The sequence below is a fragment of the Acanthochromis polyacanthus genome, chromosome 11 (genome assembly GCF_021347895.1).
Source record: "Acanthochromis polyacanthus isolate Apoly-LR-REF ecotype Palm Island chromosome 11, KAUST_Apoly_ChrSc, whole genome shotgun sequence".
NCBI lineage: Eukaryota > Metazoa > Chordata > Actinopteri > Pomacentridae > Acanthochromis > Acanthochromis polyacanthus.
The window spans coordinates 26,287,632-26,308,509 of NC_067123.1; the positions used below are offsets into that span (position 1 = coordinate 26,287,632).

The following is a 20,878-nucleotide window of genomic DNA, read 5'->3' on the forward strand; positions in this document are numbered from 1 at the left end:
AGGAAGCCAATTTCTCCAGAGGAAAGTGAAATGGGCTGGAATACCAATACGGCATGCACACAAACACACTGGGAGGAGAACGGAGTGCAAACATAATCAAAACCGCCTCATAAGAAAGAAGATAGCCACAAAAAAGAGAAAGAGGGCATATGACAAGTATCTACTCCAGGAAAAAGGGAAGGTCTTGGAGGACAGTGAGAAGCAATAGAGACTGGTTGTTTTTGATATTATGTAGTAAGGAAGGTCAAAGAACACACAGTCATTTCTGTGTTTTTGAGCTCCATCAGATCAAACGTGAGGATACATGGGAAATGGCGAGCACAAACCCCTCACAAGCCTCTGGTTTTACCTTTGCTCCCATCCCAAATTAGCCTCAACCAGAAATTTAACTGCATAAATTATACTCATACTTATAATGCACATCCACAAATTGTCCCTCAACTCTTCAGAGTGTCAATTTGTCTAATATTGTTTCCTTAATTGACACGTTTAGGTTATGTGTGTGTGATGAGATTAGGCGTCTAATTTCATAATGAGGAATTAGGAAATGAAAAGAGGAAATTCCCATACAAACAGATGCACACAAACACAACACATCCGGCCGGAGGCTACTGTGTCACGCAAATGCCCTGCCCCAAATAGATGTGGCGATATTCTGTTGCAGTGGGAGGAGATGTGCGGCGCCCGTGTTTTGTGTGTGTGCAGTGGAAGCGAGAAAAACCGAGACAGAGACTACAGATTAGAAAGAGTGTGCTGAGGCTTTGCTGTATATGGCCAGGCTCCCCTGGGCAGCTTGGCTACCATGTGATGGAGAAGATAGCTATTTTCAGCTCAGGAAGTTTAACCTACTTATCTCCTCTCACTGACACTCCTCCTCCACCTATCCCGCTACCACCTCCCTCCCTCTCTCCCTCCCTCTGTGTCTCCCATTCATCCCCCACTTCCTCCCTACCTTCACTTCTTTCTCACCAGCAGATCTCTCTCTCCCTCTTCTTTCTCTCTCCACCTGTACCTCACTGGTTCTTTTCCATTAACTCCCCAATCTCTCTTTTGATTGCGAGGAAAAACATGAAGAGCAGAGATTTCACAATACTGCACGTTAGTTAAATAATGCATCGTCCATATGAGGACTGTTAGAGAACTTGCATTGGCTGTGTATGCCTGTGTGTATTCATCGCCTCTGTAGCAGGTTTGTGTTTTGTCTTCCAGTCCCACATAGTGTAGAATGTGAAAATATTCTGTCTCTTATAAATCCTAAAAATGTCCACAATGGACTTTTTTTAAACTTTGAAAAAATGCTCTCATATCAAAAATACCAAATAACTACACTGTAAAAAAAAAAACTGAAAAAAATGCGGCAATCTGGCAGCAAGAATAGTACAAAAAAATATGTTCAAACATTAAATTAAAAGCATAATTTTGTAGTTGAACATTGGAACAAAATCACATTACTATTTGTAAAAATACAGATTATTTATAGGGGACATTATTGACAGTTTGAAATTTTTTTTAGGGTTAACATGTAAATTTGTACTTTTTTGAGCACTTTTACAAAAAACTATGTAATTCAACAAAATTGGGAAAATTGTTTTAAAAAATCCCTTAAAAACGACAAGTAAATATGTCTACAAATGCATTTTTACAGTGTATTTTGTTATTGTCTGACAAAGGTACGCATCACACCTTCCTCATCACAGATTCATATGAACATTTTCTAGTAAAAATGCTCATAAAACCCAACCAAGGCTGATGGGAATATTATTCATGTTGCAGGTATTATGGTAAAATTGAAAGATTAATGACGCTTAATTATAACTTTTATATTAAGAATGTCACATAAAAGTAAAAGCAAGTGAAAGAATCTGATCCAAACACATGCAAACTGTATAAAAGAAGTGGACATAGTCATTTGATGGGGCCCGACTGAGAATCTGTAGACATGCCCTAAAGCATACCATCCATTATTGTGTATTTTATTCTAAATGGAACCACAATTTATAAAGTAAACAACATAATGCATTAAACAAGACTTGAGGCTATCATTTGGAACCACTAACCCATTAGAAAAAGGTTTGCTGAGGTAATAAATCAAGTGAAAATCAGGCACATTTCCTAAAATCAGACTTCTTTTCGGAGGAATCGCATCTTGCTGGCCAATAGAAAAGCAAGTCTGCATTTGCTTCACTTTTCAAACCTGGAGGCTACAAACGCTTTCGTACACAGCCGTTATAATCACCTGACACCTGAAGTTTCTTTCAGCTCTGCAGAGCGCTCCAGCATCTTACAGATCTATTTTTCCCCCCACAACTTTGCTGCTTTTGGTTTGGTCTCATTGCTCTCATCATAGCTGGAGCCCACAGAGATGAAGCATGCAGCTGTTTTCAGAGAGGAGGCTTTATAAACCCACTGTATTCAACCTGTCTCGCACCAAATGAATGTTAGCAACAAGTCAGTGGAACATTTAGGTGCTAAAACGCTACATATTTCCCACAGGAGTTGTCAAAATGCAAAACAGAGCAAAGATGAGAGTGAATATTGGACCTAAAATCCTCATGTGCTGGAACCATGAGAAATGAACGCTGGATGTGTAAATAAGCAGCAGCACATTCACTTATCAGCTTCAAAGGTGACAATGTGTGATATAAAAGTGGTCACAGCATGTTTCCGCTGCCTTCAATTGGCCAAAAAAAAAAGTTTATTCAAGTTTAAGGTTTAGGAAAACATGCTAAGTGACTGCAGAATATGAGCAAAGTGAGTCAAAGTCACAAACTTCCTAACCCAGCCATTCAGTCCAACTTGTCCCCGAATAGGTCTTGCAAAAGTAGCATTATCGCGCAACTTCCATCAGAAGAACAGTCATGACTTTAAGCACAACCACAGGAGGATTTTGTCAGGAAAAGGCAAGCGATGGTTTCATGTATCTGAACACAGCCAACATATTGTTTCTGGTAAGGTCATTCACAGGCTGTGGATACTCGATATGTGTGCATCTGTGCGGTTTCATTCACACTCATCATGGCATTTTTTTATTTTTATCTTTTGCAGGGTGCATCACAGTCCCATGGAGACTGAGAAAATGCTATGCCCCTTGTGAAATGTTGAATAATTCCTGAAAAGATGGCATTTTCAATTCGAGGCGCTCATGTGCTCCTTTTGTACACCACGCAGGTACATACAAAGACACAAGCCAAAACCGTGCAGCTCCTGAGATGCTACAACTACACAAGCAGCTAATCTAGCGAACCTGCTATTCAGTTGCATGTTTTGCTGCCATGGCACCACTTCGACGAATCTACTTCAGCAAACCTTTGAGGTTTTAGCTGGACAACTTCTGACTCCTGTGGCCTCAAGACAAGCCATAAATCTTCTTCAATGTTTGACAACCTGAAGGGGCCCAACACTGTGAGGCAAAAAGTGAAGGATTCAAGTCACCCGTTAGCCTTTGTTGATGCAGCAAGAAAACAGAGGTACTGAACAAAAAGTGCAAAGTACGGTAATAGCCAGCATTCTAGACACAATTTTTCTTCATGGATGCTGATGATTCACTGTGACATGCCTTGTTTGTTCACAAATTTTCCACATTTTATTTAGACGCTTAGCCTCCATATGTTGGAAAAAAAAATGTTGTTTTTTTTCCTCTATTTGTATGTTTTTTGTTACACTGCATGAAAGCACCAGCCAACACATTCTGACCCCCTACTTGTTCAAAATTGTTTGCATGAATTTTCGGACTGTGTCAAAAAAAGGCAATGCATCCAAAACAACACTTACCACTCAAATGAAAACATCTAATTATCAAGTAAACGTATCCTCGTCATACCCACGCTCAGCCATTATGCATCATGAGCCAGAGAAACACAGATAAATCATCTCGCCCTTCTACTCATCATGTCTCGTGTCATCATCTCCCCTGTCACTTTACTAACCTTCAATTAAGGCGACGAAGGATTCGGAGATTCTAATGCAATTCCGCGCCGAGTCCCTCATAAATTTTAGCGACCCTCATTCTTTAATTACAGTTGACAAGTGCAAGCAAGATATTTGCATACTATAACCTTGCAGTCCTGCTTCATCTAGGACAGACCTTATTTTCTTTCTAAAAACTGTCTCCAGTTAAATTATATTAAGTTAAAATATGAGCTGCCATCTTGCAGCGCTTCAGTCATCCCAATCGTCCTTCCACAGTCAAATCAGGCACAGTGGCCATTAATAGTCTAAATAATAGACCCAGCTGTTAAATGTTTCCATTCTGATTAGGTGCCTTGAGCACTAATGATAGCAGACGAAATGGACTCGATTCATCTCAAGTAGAGCCAATCATTTCATGAGAATGATTGGGCCAAAAGCAGTTAGCGTGGCAGGTAAAAGAAAATGTGAGAAAAGACATCACTTCAGATATTGTTCTTCGGAGAAAATTACTTTGATAAAGTAATTGGCTTATAAATAATTTATGGAAAAGCAGAGGGGAAAAAAAACACTTTTCCCCACGCTGGCTGTGTTATTTTTCTCCTCCTCGTCAATGCATTTGTGTTCTCATCGACTGAATCGAGGTCTCAGGTGCTGTTTGAACCGCTGACCTTTTCGCCACCGTTTCTAGTTACCTGCTCAGGCAAGCACGAGCCGTGAATCCCACTGTAGGTATGAGAGGCGCTCGAAAGCTGTAATTAATTTACACGTCAGCTCGGCTTTATGTGCTGACAAAACTGAAGCAAAAGGGGTGTAAGTCACTTTATCGACTTGAGGCGCAAAATGTTAAACTGACTTTTATGAAGCCGATACCTCCTTCAACTCCAAATCCCAAGATTCCCGTGAGCACTAAGGAGACAATGAGTCCAGACACATCCGTAGGGTCCCGCTTCCCACTGCAGTCACTTTAAGAATTAAGTGGCTCGGTGTATTGTGTTGTTTCATGACCTCACTCAATCAACTCCCTCTTCTCTCCCTCTCTCTCTCTCCCTCATCTGGTACTCTGAAGTAAAGAAACCTCTGCATTGTGTCTGATAGTGAAGGTCTCTCTCTGTAGGCACACAAACACAGACAGCAGAACACACAGACGCACACATATTCGCACACGGAAATCTCAGAGGCTATAGAAAGTAAACAGGATTAACTGGCTATCCCTCGCTCCACTGTAAACGGCCTGTAATGGCACCACTGCTTCTAAATCCCTCCATCTCTTTCTCCTGCCCCTCCCTCCCTCACCTCCCTCCCTTTTCTATTAAACATGGAGGTTAATCCTCAGCACCCCTTGTCCCTAGCGCCGTGGCCCAGGATAAGCTGTCAGAGCTGGGCTGCTGATACTCAGCTCTGTTCCAACAGCCACACAGCCTGGATGTCTGCATATATGAGTGTGCGTGTTTAATGGCCTTCATGCACATTTATGTGTGCGTCGATGCCGGTGCGTGTAAGCGATTCTAAGTGCATACGTCCAGATCTGTGTCGATGGATGCCTATGTTTGCATGTTGGGATTTTTTTTTTTTTAATCTTCAGCCAAATTCAATTTGCCTCCCCCTCTCAGCCTCTCTTCTTTTATACAATCCAATCTCCACAGGAGTAAAAAGCCAACGCTGGAGCACCCTAAAGCAACAAAGTGCACTCAGCACCGTCACAACAGGTCCAGTCTGAGAGTCAATGACACAAAAACACTGACCCATACCTTCTGGTCCTCTGCACTGGGTCTAATGGTGGTACTGGGGGGCCGAATGATGAATCGCTAACGACTATCGCACTCTTCACAGATGTCACCAACGCCATAGAAGTCAATGCGGTTTCCCTCCTAGCCCTTTTTTGCTCAACATGGCCAGGGAAAAGTCAATATTGTTTAGCTGGAAGAGGAGTCACAGGAACCAGAAACAGCGGCTCGACTGACCCATTCAGCTTATAGGTCAAAGGCATCATGTTTTTCTACATTATGGGAATTAATGTTTCCTGGAGTTCTGTAATAGGCTTCAGTCCCCTGTAAAGCAATTCAAGCTTAGAGGGACAAAATAATGAATAACCACAGTTGCTCACCTGAAGGCCATCACCTTATTTTGACTCTCTTTGCACTTAACGAAAAAAAAAAGAATGGGGAAAACAGGGGGTAGAGTAAAAGGAAAGAAAAAAATAACTTCTACGCAGTGTGGTAAAGACACCTCCATCTTTTCAAGGCAGCCGATAATTTCAGGTTCCTGCTTTTGACTGCCTTTTAAGTAGACAGGTCACATAAAACTTACGGTACAAATCACGGTCATCAGTGTACATTTGGCTTATCCATGTCTAGTTGGATTAAACTGCTTTATCCTTTTAAAGAAAAAGTTAAAGACTGCTGTTGTTGGATGGTTACATCCAAGTTTGGAAGTTATCAGAAACAGAAGTGAAGACTGCTTGCCAATTAATAATGCAAAGAATCTTTAACTCTCCTTCAGCCTTAGTTTGTGGCAAATTTGAATAGATTCCCGGTCATCCAGGTCATGGTAATCTGGAGGACAACTGGACTGAACCAAAAATAGAAGTCAAAGTTGTCTTCTACTGTGACACTCAGAATCACTCTGCGGCCTGACACTGTATAGGCAGGCTGACTAATTCATGAAAATAGGCATATGGTGCTAGTTTGTCTGGTCTCTATTATCACAAATGATCATAATGTAGTTGTGTGAGCTGTTTCTGCCTCCCTTGGTTCTATTGATTTTCTCAACAGACAATCGTAAGTGAGTCACGGTTGGAGCATTTTCACCATTTGGACTTGAAACCTTGCCGATTGAATCATCACTAAATGATGAACAATTGCAACACTTGAAAGTGAATGGTTATTTGATTAAGAAGCCAAAGGTAAGTCCATGGACATAAAAAAGGTAAAATTAAATGACTCCCAAAGTACATTTTGGTAAGAAAAATCCAATAACAAAGAATAAATATGTGCTATGAGCACTGCTAATGGTGGGCTGCTGCTGAGAGAACTAAAATTACAGTCTGCAGCTTCAATAAATTCAATTAAATGATCTGGTTCAGTGGCAGTTTTGGGTGAATCTGGCAACCATGACACCGATTTTTTTTCTTCTTAACGGCAAGAAAAAAACATTTTAACTGTATTATAACCTAAGATGGACATTAGATTGTATAACCAGAAATTGACAATATCATGAAACTGGCATTTCATTTTGACACTTAAGTAAGTAGAAAGAAACTGTGAAAAGAACACTGACACATCATTGTCTGAAAGTTTAGTGTGTACACTAAGTCCAAACGGTTAGCCTCTTTTAAGTTGATTTTTGGTCTCTATAAACTACTGAGGGAAATATCTGACTCTTTAGCTCTTCCGTGTTCATGATACAGACTGTCTCTTTGGTCTTTGGTCCTGTCCACATAAAATACAATACAGTTTGCAAGGTCTTCTTTTAAAACCACTGCCTACTGAAAACAGTAAAGTTGATGGCAGGGCACCTAAAAACTGAGCAGACAACAATGTATTTTGAAAAAGCGAACAGTAACTGCACAGCCCCACTGAGAGCCATAAAGGAGCGATGTTATACACCAAAAAGGTTTCACAGGGATAGGTGTCCACATAAGCGCACAGCTCTTTATCTCAGCAACGCTGGCTGTTAATGCTTTACTAGTGAACGCAGACAACATCCACTTTCCATCTTTCTGTCTCAGCCAGCTGAGACCGGGCTGCCTTTTCTGTTTGGTTGAACATTTCCTCCCCAAAATCCACCATCCTTCACAATCACTTTCCATTTCAGTGACACACAGAGTTACCCTCCAGTGCTTACTAAGGATCGGGTCCATTTTCTAAACTAGTCATTAGGTGGGAAAAATCACACAGAAAACACTCATTGATTTGAATGTATGACAACAGATGTAACAAAACCCGGTCTCCTTACGCTCCCCGATTATTGTATGTAACTTCTGTCCTCCTGGGCCTTAGATGCAGGTAAGCATGGAGACAAATTAACAGCCAACACTAAAGGGAGCATTTCTGTGACTACAGCAGTCAAAGAGCTGTGAGAACAGCTGAAAGTGTTAACAAGGTGAAAAGGAGCGTTGAGGAAGTGACAAAAGTAGGGTGCTGAAGAGGACAAGGAGCAGGAGGAATAGGAGGAGGAGAGGGAAAAAGATAAAAATGACATTAACAGAAAATATGGCAAGAAAAATAAAGGTAGCAAGAAATAAAGGGATGAATAATGGAATAAATGGGGTGATGGTGTGGGGTGCGCTGTAACTATTGAATTAGGATCTTCTGGATGAAGGTGAACCAAGTGCTCACAGGTATTTGGATGACCATTAGTGCTCTATAGAAGACTTGGCCAATGTGTCAGAACAAGCACTACCCTGAACTGCTTAAAGCTGTTCTTTAATCAAGTCAAACACAAACTGCAAGCCAAGTGAACTATTTATAGAAGCCCAGGTTATGTGCTGCAGGCAAAAATCACACACAGACGCAATAAAATCTTTCTTTCTTTCTCTTGATGCCTCTTGTCTTCCACATCACATGGCAGTAGCTCACTGAACAACCTGACCTTTATGGAGCTTAAGCTCCAAAAAGTTGCATAATGTGGAGAATGACAATCATCACATAATTAGACAAGCAGAGATGGAGTGATCGAAATAGCATCTTATATAGAATCGTGACAAAGTTCAAAACTGACAGCACAGCTCAAAGTGCACCTGTTTTCTAGCAAGAAAATATGCTTATTAACAAGTAAGACACCTCATATTCCAAATCTGCCAGTCAAAGAGGCGCTAAATATCCACAGCTCTCTATAAAGACAATAAATGACAGCCTTAGGAGGCTGTTGGATTTTATAGTATAATCCGTCTGACAAGGATGCCAGCTAAATTCATAGTATCTAAATTCGTCAGCTCACTGACCTGCCCCCTGGTAGTAGTTACCTTGTTAGCCCCCCAAGTCCCATAGACAGCATCAGGCATGCACTGGTGACTCACCGGGTCTTTAGCTTGCTGCGCTAACACGGCGTAGGTGGATATTCTGCTGCACAGGCATTTGGTGTGGACAGTGGTTGACGCGAGCGTTTGGCAGCCTTCTGTGCCCCAGTTTTCGGCGCCAGCTTCCCTGGAGGTGGAGAGAAGGGGGGGTGGGAGGGAGGTGGCACAGGGGACATAAACAGTGACTGTAAGACAAATGCAACAGAAGAAAGAAAAAAAAAAGCTGTCACATGATTGCACACGCCTATAGTAAACTTCAGCTCCAAAAAGCAGTGAAACAAGGACAGCAAGTTTCAGAAGGCAGACAGTCTGCACCCATTTCACCCATCCACTCATAGGTTTAGCATTCAGTGATCAGCACTCATGCACACTGACAGGCTCTTTCACCCTGTTGGCATCAGAAGCCAATGTCACCCCACTTGTTCTTCTCCGTGTTTAGCACTCTAAACACTCTCTTTCACATCTTTGTTCTTTCTTTTCTTCTTTCTATCCCATCTCCCTTCACTTGGAAGAATGCCCTACGAGTCTCGAGGCCTTGAGGAAAAATGGAAAGGGTTGCATCTGCTAACAGTTAACAAGAAAAGCAGCACGGCTTAAATGGTGGACAGGGGTTAAGCAGGACTAAATGCTGAATTGCTTCGACACTCAACAAGTTACTGGGAAAGCAAGTGCCCAGAATCTCACACAATGGAAACTTGTGTAGTTTATTTTTGCTACATGTCTCTGCTCTTACTTTTATTTGCCCTGCACCCCCTCCATTTCACTTCACTCTAAATGCTCCCAATAGAAGGTTGAGTGTGGAGGTCGATCAATAAGAGTCGAACTGAACTAATTACCTTGGCAGTTCACACTGCTCATTAACCTCACATTTAACCCCTAGATACACTTCTATTCTAGTCACTAGAGACCTGTGGGAGCATAATGGGAGACATAAGAGGAGCTACATCGATGTTCAGATGGGGTCAAGGAGGTCAAATTCGTGACTGATGGCAAAAGAGGCCGCAAGAAACGTTTAATTGACATGCTGACCCTGAAATTTCAAGTTTCTTGTAAATTTTTGTGTTGCTTTATTGCTCTCTGTGTTCTTGTCACTGGTTTGAAGGTGGTTAAACAGTGAACAGGATTTAGCAACATGAGATCTTATGACAGTTGTCGGGGTTGTTAGAACACTAATCCAACCTGATTAGGTCTGCCTAATGATCCTCATAGAGCAAATGAGCTGAGTGGAAAATCCTAATAATTAGCGCCTATAGATGTTTTTAAGATCCAGGTTTGGTTTCAAGTAGGGCCTTCAATCTCACTGTAAGAAAAATTGAAATAATTTATTGGAAACTGCAGAAGAACTAATGCCACTGCTGTTCCATTACTGCGATCGCTGCTGACTTCAGTATGCAAAGGTTTAGCTTGGGAAAGCAGTCCTAGAGGAGGTAACCTGTGTCTGTACAAGAAATGCTCCACAACAGGGGAAATGTTTAATTTAAGGTAATGAAAACAGATCCGGATACTCTGATCAGTGTAGTCTTCATCTTCATTGTGGCATCAAACAGTCGGCAACAATAATGAATCTCATTTAAGTTGGAAACTGAAAATGACTAAGCTTAAAAGTGGAAACCTAAAAATGCAGATTGTGTTTGTTCATTTTGTTCTTTCTTCTATAGGGTTTGTGGAGCTGAAAATATGAACTGCAAATGTATTGCCGACAGCACATTGTACACTGTTTTCCCACGGCTAATGCTCTAGTGCAGAACTTAATTACCTCTTGCCAAGCTAACAGCAGTGAGCACCCTCACAGCTGATGGAGAGAAAATTTTATAAAGCATTATATGTATAAGGACTTCACGGTATTAGAATCTGCAACCTTCAAATCACTCAATAGGGTAAAAAATATCAGCTTTGACTGGGAAAACTGTAAATTTGAGCACTATTTAAATCTCAAATGAATGCTTTGGTGACAGTTTGACTTTATGAAAAATAATAAGCTGCTTTGGTTCTTGCCATAAAACATTTTGACCTGACCTTTGGTGAAAAAAAAATCACACAAATAAATCACTTAACAAAAAAATGCCATGAAATTCTTTTTTTATGCATTATTTAATTTATCTTGAATAGTAAATAAAAGAAAATATGGAGAAATCTATGTTTCTATGCGGCCCCTCTAGTATCAACCGAAAAAAAACATACCTGCCATACATGACATTGGTTTTTAAATGGTGTTCTTGGATTTGGAATTGCAGTAATTAAAATATCTAATTATCCCCAACATAGGGACAGAACAATTAGGATCAGCAGTAAAATGGTGAATCACATTGCGCTGCGGTTGTCTTCAGCTTCATCATATTTCCTTATGACTGTTAGTTTAAGTGTGATCCATTTACTCAAGTCCAATTAATGTTTCTGTCATGTTAAATGTTTAATCTTTGCAGCACAGTAACATTATGGTGCTTACTATCTAGAATATACCTTTGTGAACAGTCCAATCAATAACACAACTACCAAACTATTGCAGCAAGTACCAGTAACAATGAAAACACATTTTAAGGTGCCATAAGTTGTTGATGAGACAAATTTGCATTATTTTGGGACTTCATAGATCCAAACACGTCATAGCATCTTTTTTCTGCTGGTTTAGGTTGACCTTCACTGAATGTATGAGTGCACCCATAGCCAGGAGCACACTTCCTATCAGAGAGTAATTATCCTGAAGGGACGACTGATTACAAAACCATTTGCATGGCTTCAAAATCTGTGAGCATGGACTGCCAAACTATGTGCACAGATTGCATGTCCGTGCACATGGATTACTAATTCTAAAACCACAGTTTACAAACAGAGCACTGATTGACACATGGCTCTTTTTTTCCCCAGCTGACACAATGGGGACTCTATATTTGTCATTGTGTAGATACAGGTGTCGATTTTTGTCTTTGAGGTATTATTGGACTTCATTTATTCACGGTTTCTCTTTAAACACACTGTAGCACATTTTCTGCTGGTCAAGATCCACCTTCACCGAATGCATACGCACTCCCACTGCGAGGTGCACACTTCCTATCAGAGGGTAATTATGCCGGCAAGACAGCTGATTCGAATGGACTGAAAATCTGTGCCCAAAGATTACAAATCCATGCACATGGATTACGGATCCAGGAGCATGATTTATAAACTGAGGATGCAGATTTACACACGGCCCTTCTTTTTTTCCTCAGCTAACACTCATCTTGTAGTTACAGGTACCACTGGCACACTTTTCATGTTAACCAAATATTTCCTTTGTACACGTAATAGTAAAATTCACTTACGCCAATTTAAACCTAGCTGTTGCAGTTTTTGTGCTTTTATTTTGAAGCTCAAACTCAAAATCAGTCCTATTTTGATGCTACTTACCAACATAGCCCGAGTATGTTCATTAAAAATTGATAATAAATCCAACAAACTGAACGGACTAAAAGTTTACAAAGCAAAACATCCATCAAAATCATCAAACGAAGCAAGGAGACAATTAAAAACCATTTTTCAATGACAATTAACTGCAACACAGTACATCACATCAGTCACGAATAAACACACTTCTGCTGTGACAAGATCTCAAACACGATCATTGTGATTATAAATACCAACAATGCATCGACATTAATTCTCAAAACCGTGTCTGAGCATGAAGGAATGTATACGCACACACAAACGCACATCCACGAACCAGATAAGCACACAGAGAGAGACTGACGATTCATAATGTCAGTAATGAGATGTGAGCACAATTCCCTGATGATCATCATCTGCACGGTGACACTTCAAAGACTGAAGATCGGAAAACGAGTCACAGCACTGAAGCAGAGACAGCTTGACAGTTAGCAACATGGTGCAGGGCTTTGTGTGTTTCTGCGCACGTCAGACAGCGAGAAGATGTATGAAAAAGACGAGGAGAGAGTGAGAAAAAAGATACGTGCACTTGTTACCTTTCATGAGGAAATCCACCAAAGCGTGAGAGGTATTTTTAAGCTTTTTTTGCGTGTCTTACATCTACATTTCTAATTAAAGGAAACATGCACATGTGCAATCCGTGGAGCTTTCAGCTATTTATCCAACATCATATGCATAGACAATTTGAAAAACATGCGAGCTCTCTATGTGAACTCCCAAGAGCTGTCAAGTAAAGTATTTACAAATGGCTTTGCTCACACAAGTAAAACGTAGCCACATGGATGAGACGTGCATTAATGACCGTGTGCTTCATGAACGGATAGAGGAAAGTGTGGACTGATTTATTCATGCTGGATATCTTGCAGTGGTGTATTATATGCACATACTAAGGAAAGCATGCGTTCCTTTCATTTACTGGCACAAATAGCCTGTCTCCATGCACACAAATTCAGCATTCTACAACAGTCTGGCACCAAAACAGGAAGTTGGCATAATGAGAAACTGTCTGACAGCTCACAACAGGGGGTCGCTAAAGATAACACACACACACCAACACACACACACCAACACACACACACACACACAGTATCTGTGACCTCTTTGTTTCCTCTGTTGAATGTCAACCTTAATAGGCCGCTGACCCTCATCTACTTTAGCTAGATTTGATTGTTGGTTTTGATGTATTTCGGCAAAAATCCAGCTTTTACTTTTATTTAGTTTAATATCATACAAAAAAGTTGACTGACCTCTGTTATTGCAGATCCACTATATTCTACAGACACACGCTGCTGCTGCTGTGGGACCTGCAGGGCTCATAGAAGTATTAGATTATCAGCGAGGCTTAGCTGGTGAGGAAAGATTAAAAGGACACGGCTTTTGTTTTACTTTTGTTTTAGCATTTGAATCTTCCAGGAGCTGCTGCTGACTCTTCTTATCATGGCGAGCAGGTACCAGATGTACAAACACGTCTACGTATCGGTATAGTTGGTTTATAGGCCACAAATCCCAAATGTATACTGCCAAGATATCAGCCTGGCACTATATAAAAAAAATGTGTAAATATACATTACACCGTTCAGTTTGCGAGCATTGCGATAATTGATGCATCTGTTGTTTGGTTTTGACTTTGACAAAGAATAAAGTTTGACATAATGGATGTTAGAGTTGGCCTCATTTTGACAGGTAGCTATCCCTCAGTGCACATGGAGATTATAGAGTTTACTTTGATCAACCTGAGCCAGAACTTGACATATATACTCAATGAGACAGAGAGACTGCAGCCAGGCAAGTGGCTCTGTGAGGTGGTACAGAGGCACTCTGCTGCTTTGAGATAAATGCTATCATCAGCACGCCGACATGCTGATTTTTCTGCATCTGTAACCTTTACCTTGTCCATCATCTTTGGCTTGTCAGAAGGTTGAAATTTGTCAATTACGGCCATAAAAACAAAGTGCAATCGAGGCTGATTTGGTCTGAAGCCAGAATTTGTCCAATCCAAATTCAAATTTTGACCTCATGATGGTAACAGTCATTCAGATGTGTTGCCAATTATGCCATTACTTGTAGTTGAGACATTTCAATCAAAAATGCAAATGTGTGCCAAAGCGTGGGGATACATCACTCGGGCAACCGTAAACACATTTTATGAGAATCGATCTTGTAGATGTCGAAATAAATGCCTTGGATGAGTAAAAATGTTGACCTGCTGGTAGCACAGGACAAAATATCAGAGCTCACAAAAGCCAATAAGATTCATCCTCTGGAAACCATGACTGTACAACTTTCATTCAATAATTGTTGGGATGTGAGAAGTGTCAGTCCAGCAAACTGGCGTTACCGTATGTGTAGACACACTGTCGCATGGCTAAAAATATGGTTTCATGCTTGAGATAAACCCACGGTGTCACTTCACTACACTACATTAAAACATATAAAGTACAGTGACAGCCAGAGCATATTAAAACGTTTTCCCAATTTGCTCCGTAATTGCTAATAGAACAATGTTGCAGCTGTTAGAAAAAAAAGGAAAAAAAAGGAAAAATACTTCCTGAACAACAGCGTAAATTGACCTTTTATGTCTTCTGTGAATAAATTGGCACCAACTCTTGACTGAAAGGGCAATGCTATGAAAACCAATTTCCCCCTGTTAAGAAGCACAAAAAAGGTTAAACATGCTTTGAATTCTCAAAAAAAGTGAAGGACTTGATGTAGGGATTTCAGCTGCATAAAAGTAAAGTCTCTGATAAAGCCTCCTTCCACCTGCCTCGTGATGTGTTGCCACTGTCTCTCATTCGAAGCACCTCTTCGCAGCCATGTGAAAAAATAAGCGCATCCAATGGAAATTTTTTTTTTTTTTAAATATATTTTCACATGTCTTAGTCAAATATCTGACATCCAGGGTCTGGTGTTCTCTTCATTAGTGAAGCCTGTGGTGTTATCATGCCCAATTCTAAAAAAAAAAAAAAAAAAGCTCTCTACGGCCTTCAGAAAGGTTGTTGATCCCTCCGAGTCTGGCAGGGGATTTAAAAAGACCTCAAAAATTATGTGAAATAAATAATTTCACTCTAGGAAAAAAACACTGCCAATTTGTCCAGGATTGGCCACCCCAGTAAATTCAGTCTAAGAACATTTGATGTGAAAAGTAGACATCAATTACCCCAATATTTTCTTATAAGATCTGCAGGTAACTCTGCAGCTTTTGGCATCAAAGTGCTGTGTCTACAATCAGACAAAGAAGGCTCAACTTTGACCTGCACGGCAGGCTAGCAATAAATAAAAAAAGCCGTTGCTATTCAAAAACAGCATTAGAATAGTGCTAACAAATACCCATCCTTTTGGAATACTCTACTCTCAGTGGAGGATTCAAAGATATTTTGCAGATATATTTGCTTGGCACACACCAACGACAGCTTTTCAAGAGAAGAACCTCATGCCAACTGTGGAGCATCGTGGTAAAAATATTATGCTTTCGGGTTTCTCGACCACCACGGGGATTGGACAGCCTGCAATCTATCAACTATGATATCTGCATCATATCAAGGACTGTTTGAAGATAATGCGAGGCCATCTGTCCCACAGTTTAGCAGGAATATGACCTTTCAACAGGATAATGATCCTAAGCAGACTAGCAAATCCACCATGGAATGGCTCAAAGGGAAGAAAAGGCTGGTTATAGAACGGCCTAGGAAAGACCTAGATTTGAATCCCCTTTCAAATCCCCCTCCGTCCCCAAACATCTTGCAACTGAAGGACTTTAACAAGGAAGAATGATCAAAAAATTTCACCGAGCTAATAGCAGAGATTGCTGGACAGCTTTGCAAAACGCCTACAAGAAATTATTTCTGCTAAAGGGTATAATGCCGACCTCTGAGGCCAGGGGTATACTGAAGAGAATATTATTTCTATCATATTTTTGTTGAATAAATGATTGAAAAGTCTAATTTTTTATGAAGTAGTTCAAGGATACCACATTTATTTGTAGGCACTGTTTCGACGAGAATCAAATGTGTTTGTCCAAATATGCCAAAAGACAGTACTTTCAAGTCAATGGGGTGGAATTCGCTTACAATTACTCCTTCATTTGAAGCAGTAGGTAACATTTAGTACATTCAATAAAATCCGCTGTTAAGCATTTAACCAGTTATTTATGAGAAAACGTTGTTCTACATGGCTGTCATTGATTTAATGAGGATTACCATCATCAGCTTGTTTCAGCTGCTGGCAAATGCTGCCAAAAATGATTTATGAGATGACTGTAGCCACAACATACAGTTTAGTCCATTTCTACTTGATACTAATAAACTGCATTCCAAATTGCCCACTACTCTGCTTCGCTTTGCTCCCTCCTGGCAAAATGTGCCATCAAATATCTGCAAAATATTCGCCTTTGTGTCATCAGTGGTCAGAAGGGTAGGGACGCAAATACATTACTCAGAGGGAAAAAAAAAAATGTGAAAAGAAAAGGGCAAACAGCACCAGAAAGCAGAGATGAAGAAGCACTGGGGGATGACAAAAGGAATTTCATGCACAGATGGAAATCAGTAGCATGTAAATCACAGAAAGTTTTGTCCTCATTACAAAAAAGAATACTTTCACGTCAAATTGCTGTAACGTCTCCACAAGATAGTCGACTTAATATTCAGCGCATTATATTGTGAAGTCAATGAGCAAATTACCCCAGACGCTGTGTAACCCAGTGTTTTTATGCTTTTGTGAAGAGAGGAGCGAGTATAGCCATTGTCTGAAACAGAGCGAGAGTTGGTGATACACGCCGGAAACAGAGAGCTAATGAGTCACAGACAGAAGGACGAGAAGGGAAGGAGAGCAACTGTTGTAGTATGAAAGGATTTGAAGGATTATGGAGGTAAATGATCTCAAGAGGACACTGATTCAAACACACCAGCGTGTTAAAACTCTTTGTACATCAGCATCAATGACACTCAACTGCGATAACATGTATGTTTTTTCTCAGTTTCTATGAAGTGTGCTGATTATGTCTGTGCCTAATTCATGTCATTTGAAAATATAAAAAGCATAAAAGGAACAAACACTTAAACATCCTGCTATAATGTACAATTGTACTATTTTACGTTACCAATGACACACTCACACAGATGTTTTCATTTATATGGCATGACTAAATATCACAGCTTTATGCTCAGATTTGGTTATTCATCATTCATACACAATTCTTTAAAGGACTGTTGGAAAGTCTTTACAGGGGCTATAGTCCATGACACAGCACATGGGTTCCAGTTTGACCCACGCCCATTTGCTGCATGTCTTACCCCCACTCGTCTCCCCACTGTTCTCTATAATAAAGGCCACAAAGACCCCCAAAAAAACTTACCGTAAAAATAATGCAGTTTAAACCCATTTGTGGGTTTTGAGGTTCACAGGAATGATAACAAAATTCCAAGTTAAGGTATTAATGCAAAAGTTCTACAACAACCTAAAAAGTGCCATATAGGTCCACAGTGGCTTAAGATACAGTAACAGGAAGGATGTATCTTACAGAATTACAGAATTTACAGTGAATGTGGACCTTCTAGGAAAATGTAACATATTAAGGCCTTCTAGATTCCCTTTGACTCACAGATTACACTTGTTAGGGCAGCACAACATCCCAATTTTTTTTTTTCATTTAATGGCAAAAGGTGGAGTCCACATATACACTGACATTTTTTCCAAGAGATATTTTTTCAAGGTTGGAGTTAATGAATTAATGATGGCTCAATTCCATTTTGCTGCTTCATGTTCAAGGTCCTGGTTTTTTGCTTCATTTCCATGTCATATGTGAACCAAAAAAAAGAAGAAGCAATAATCAGTTTTATATAGCAAGAAAAAAAGCCATCATACAAATCAGCACATCTCTGCCTATAATTAAACTGATGGGAATGGATCTGTCTGAATTGTCTTCTGCAAAGTGCCTGAGTTAAGGTTCTCAGTATACAGCAGACTGAGCCAGATTAGTAAACTCCAACTGCTCAAATGTCAAGAACTGCAAATTTGTAATAATTTTGTGATTATCTGCCTGTACGCTGCAGGAGAAAACAAGGGCTAGATCATCCTGCTGGCCCAGCTGGCTGCAACCACAGCAAACATCAAGTTTTTTTTTTTATCACGGAACTTCCAAATGTTATCCTATTTTTCTCCCAGGATTTCCCAATGCCCCATATTGTTAAATGTAGAAAGAAAATATCTGTATTTTTTTCATAGCTTAATCTGATATTTTTTTCAAAGTAATCCTGTGTTTATTTAGTGTCTGTGACTAGTTTCTTCAGTTCAAGAATGTTAGATTGTCTTTAGCAATATGTGTATGATACAACGTGGATTATATGATTTGTCTGGACCAAGTGCTTAAGAAAGAGTTCGGTGCAGCATTTAGGCGTGTGTGTTCACAGCGTAGTATACGTCTTGTCCGTCGTAAAAAAAAAAAAGAAGCAGCATTTTTTGGAAAAAAAAAGAAGCAGCTTTTTTATAAATTTATACATGTCTAACAAAACGTGATCTTTTTTCTCCTAGCTAAAGAATCAAATCAAAAGTGAAAACTGAGCTGTAGGTTATCTACCTTGACACCACACATAGCAGTAGCCTCTTTATGACATGAAGGGTTTATTTTCAATCAGAATCGAAGCCACTGAACGAAAAAAAAAACCCAAAAAACTGTCTATAAGAGTTGACGTTACACGGCTGATGGAATCTATTCTGGTAGATGCGACATCTACGACTACCATGGGCAAAAAGTGCACGTTCACCAGATGCAGTGCATACTGGCCGTTTAACTCTCAATTCAGCTGGAAAGCAATGAAGCAAATCTTCTCATGACACAAATCATCCGTACTTACTCGACCCTTCATAATGCCCATTACGCAGGACTGACCAGCACACATTTATGCCGGAGTGTTTGCCACAGTATAGGGCCGTGCTTGCATTCCTGTGCATGTGCTGCAGCATGCATAAATGTATTTGACCCAGATATTCTAAACTCTGTAGGAACTAAGCTTTCCTCTTGTCCACTGGCTGATGTAACGATGGGTCTTATAAGCAGAAGAACATGCTATGAGATTATCTGAAGCTTGTTGTGATGTTTATGTGCAAGACTGTACAGCTTACGTTTCTAAATGTCATCTCCACTGCGGCAACTCGAACATGAAATATTTATTGATACAAGTCCTGTGTGTTATGGAATGTATCAGAGGAAAAAATGAATTAAACATCTTTCCTGATGCATGCATGCATCAATCAATACGGGAAAAATGAGGTAGCTATCACAAGGCCAGTGATATGAATATTAGAAAAGATTTCTATAGGATCGCACAAAGACAGCTTAGAATAGACTAATTTCTGGTTCACTTACTTTTAAATGAAAATTTAAATGGGTCTTTTTTTTTTTTATCAGTGACAGTGTCCTTGCCTAATCCTACTTGTCTTTCTTGTACATCGTGTCATGTGAGGCTGTCACACAAAAACTTCCTTCCTGCTTCTTTCCCGATTCTCGTGCGAGTATGCTTTGTCAATGACCTCGCCTGTCCCTATCTGCTCCTCTCTGGCATGGCCCTGGGCTAATTTATAAGCTTCTTTCCCGGGATTATCTTTCTTCCTGGTGTGCAAGCTAGTGAGAGAACAGGAAAAGCAGAGACACCGGTTTTGGCTATACCGCCATAAATGGCGTGCCGTTCTACTGCCTGTGTTAACATGGACACACAACTATGAAGGAACTGTCTCCTCTAGAACATGGATTGTTAATCCTGGCTATGGAAAAAAAAAAAAGCCTTAAAGCTTGCCTTTTTAGGTGTTTTTCAGCCTTTTAAGCGATGCATCTCATTGAAAATGCAGAAGATTTCTCTAAAATCTGGACATGTACTGAGCATCTTGCCAGGGGCTCAAAAACAAGGCCAAAGGGGCAAGTCTCTATCTCATAAAGCACTAACACAGTGCCCTCTCAGCCTACTTCCAGCGGCACACGAGTAAAGAGGATAATGTGTGAGTCAACAAGATAAACATAAGGCAAATACTGCACTTGACAGAAGGCTACATATAAGATCTTGTACGAGTGTATTTGCAGTGCATAATTGTCAAGAGAGCCTAACACAACAGCCACTAAATGACCTAGAATAAATTTTAAAAAATGCACATTCTACTTACCTAGTGATTCTCGAGCTCTACAGGTCCGGCGGTGAAGAGGCAATGTATTCCAACCGTCTACTTTTCCACTCCCTCTAATCTAAACTTCAAACACTAATCACTACAAATACCTAACATCATCTTCATCTAAGACTCTGCCCATGGAAAGCAGCATCAGTTCTAAAGGTTACCCCTGTCTGTACAGTCAGATACCCCATCCCAGCCACACTGGTCACATGGTGATGCAATCAATAGCAATCATGCATGCAGTAAAAGAAATCAGTAAAACCCCCTACAAACCTGATTTAAATAACTTCTTCATCCACATTCAAAAGCAGAACTTTCCTCCAGCCACCTACATGTTTCCGTAAAGCCCAGTCCAAGAAAGGAACCATTGCTAAAGGT

General features: G+C 40.2%; 1 protein-coding gene across 16 annotated transcripts in view; it reads right to left on the reverse strand.

Annotated features, from left to right (window-relative positions):
* adgrb2 (adhesion G protein-coupled receptor B2) overlaps positions 1-20,878 on the reverse strand; it is a 238,144-nt gene that overhangs the window by 50,459 nt on the left and 166,807 nt on the right. For 14 of the 16 annotated variants that reach the window (XM_051955144.1, XM_051955143.1, XM_051955145.1 and 11 more), the window contains one exon: positions 8,873-9,053. In XM_051955144.1, the coding sequence (XP_051811104.1) occupies positions 8,873-9,053 (181 nt within the window). The remainder of the gene's footprint in view (positions 1-8,872; positions 9,054-20,878) is intronic. The other 2 variants (XM_022194367.2, XM_051955147.1) reach the window with 1 other exon arrangement.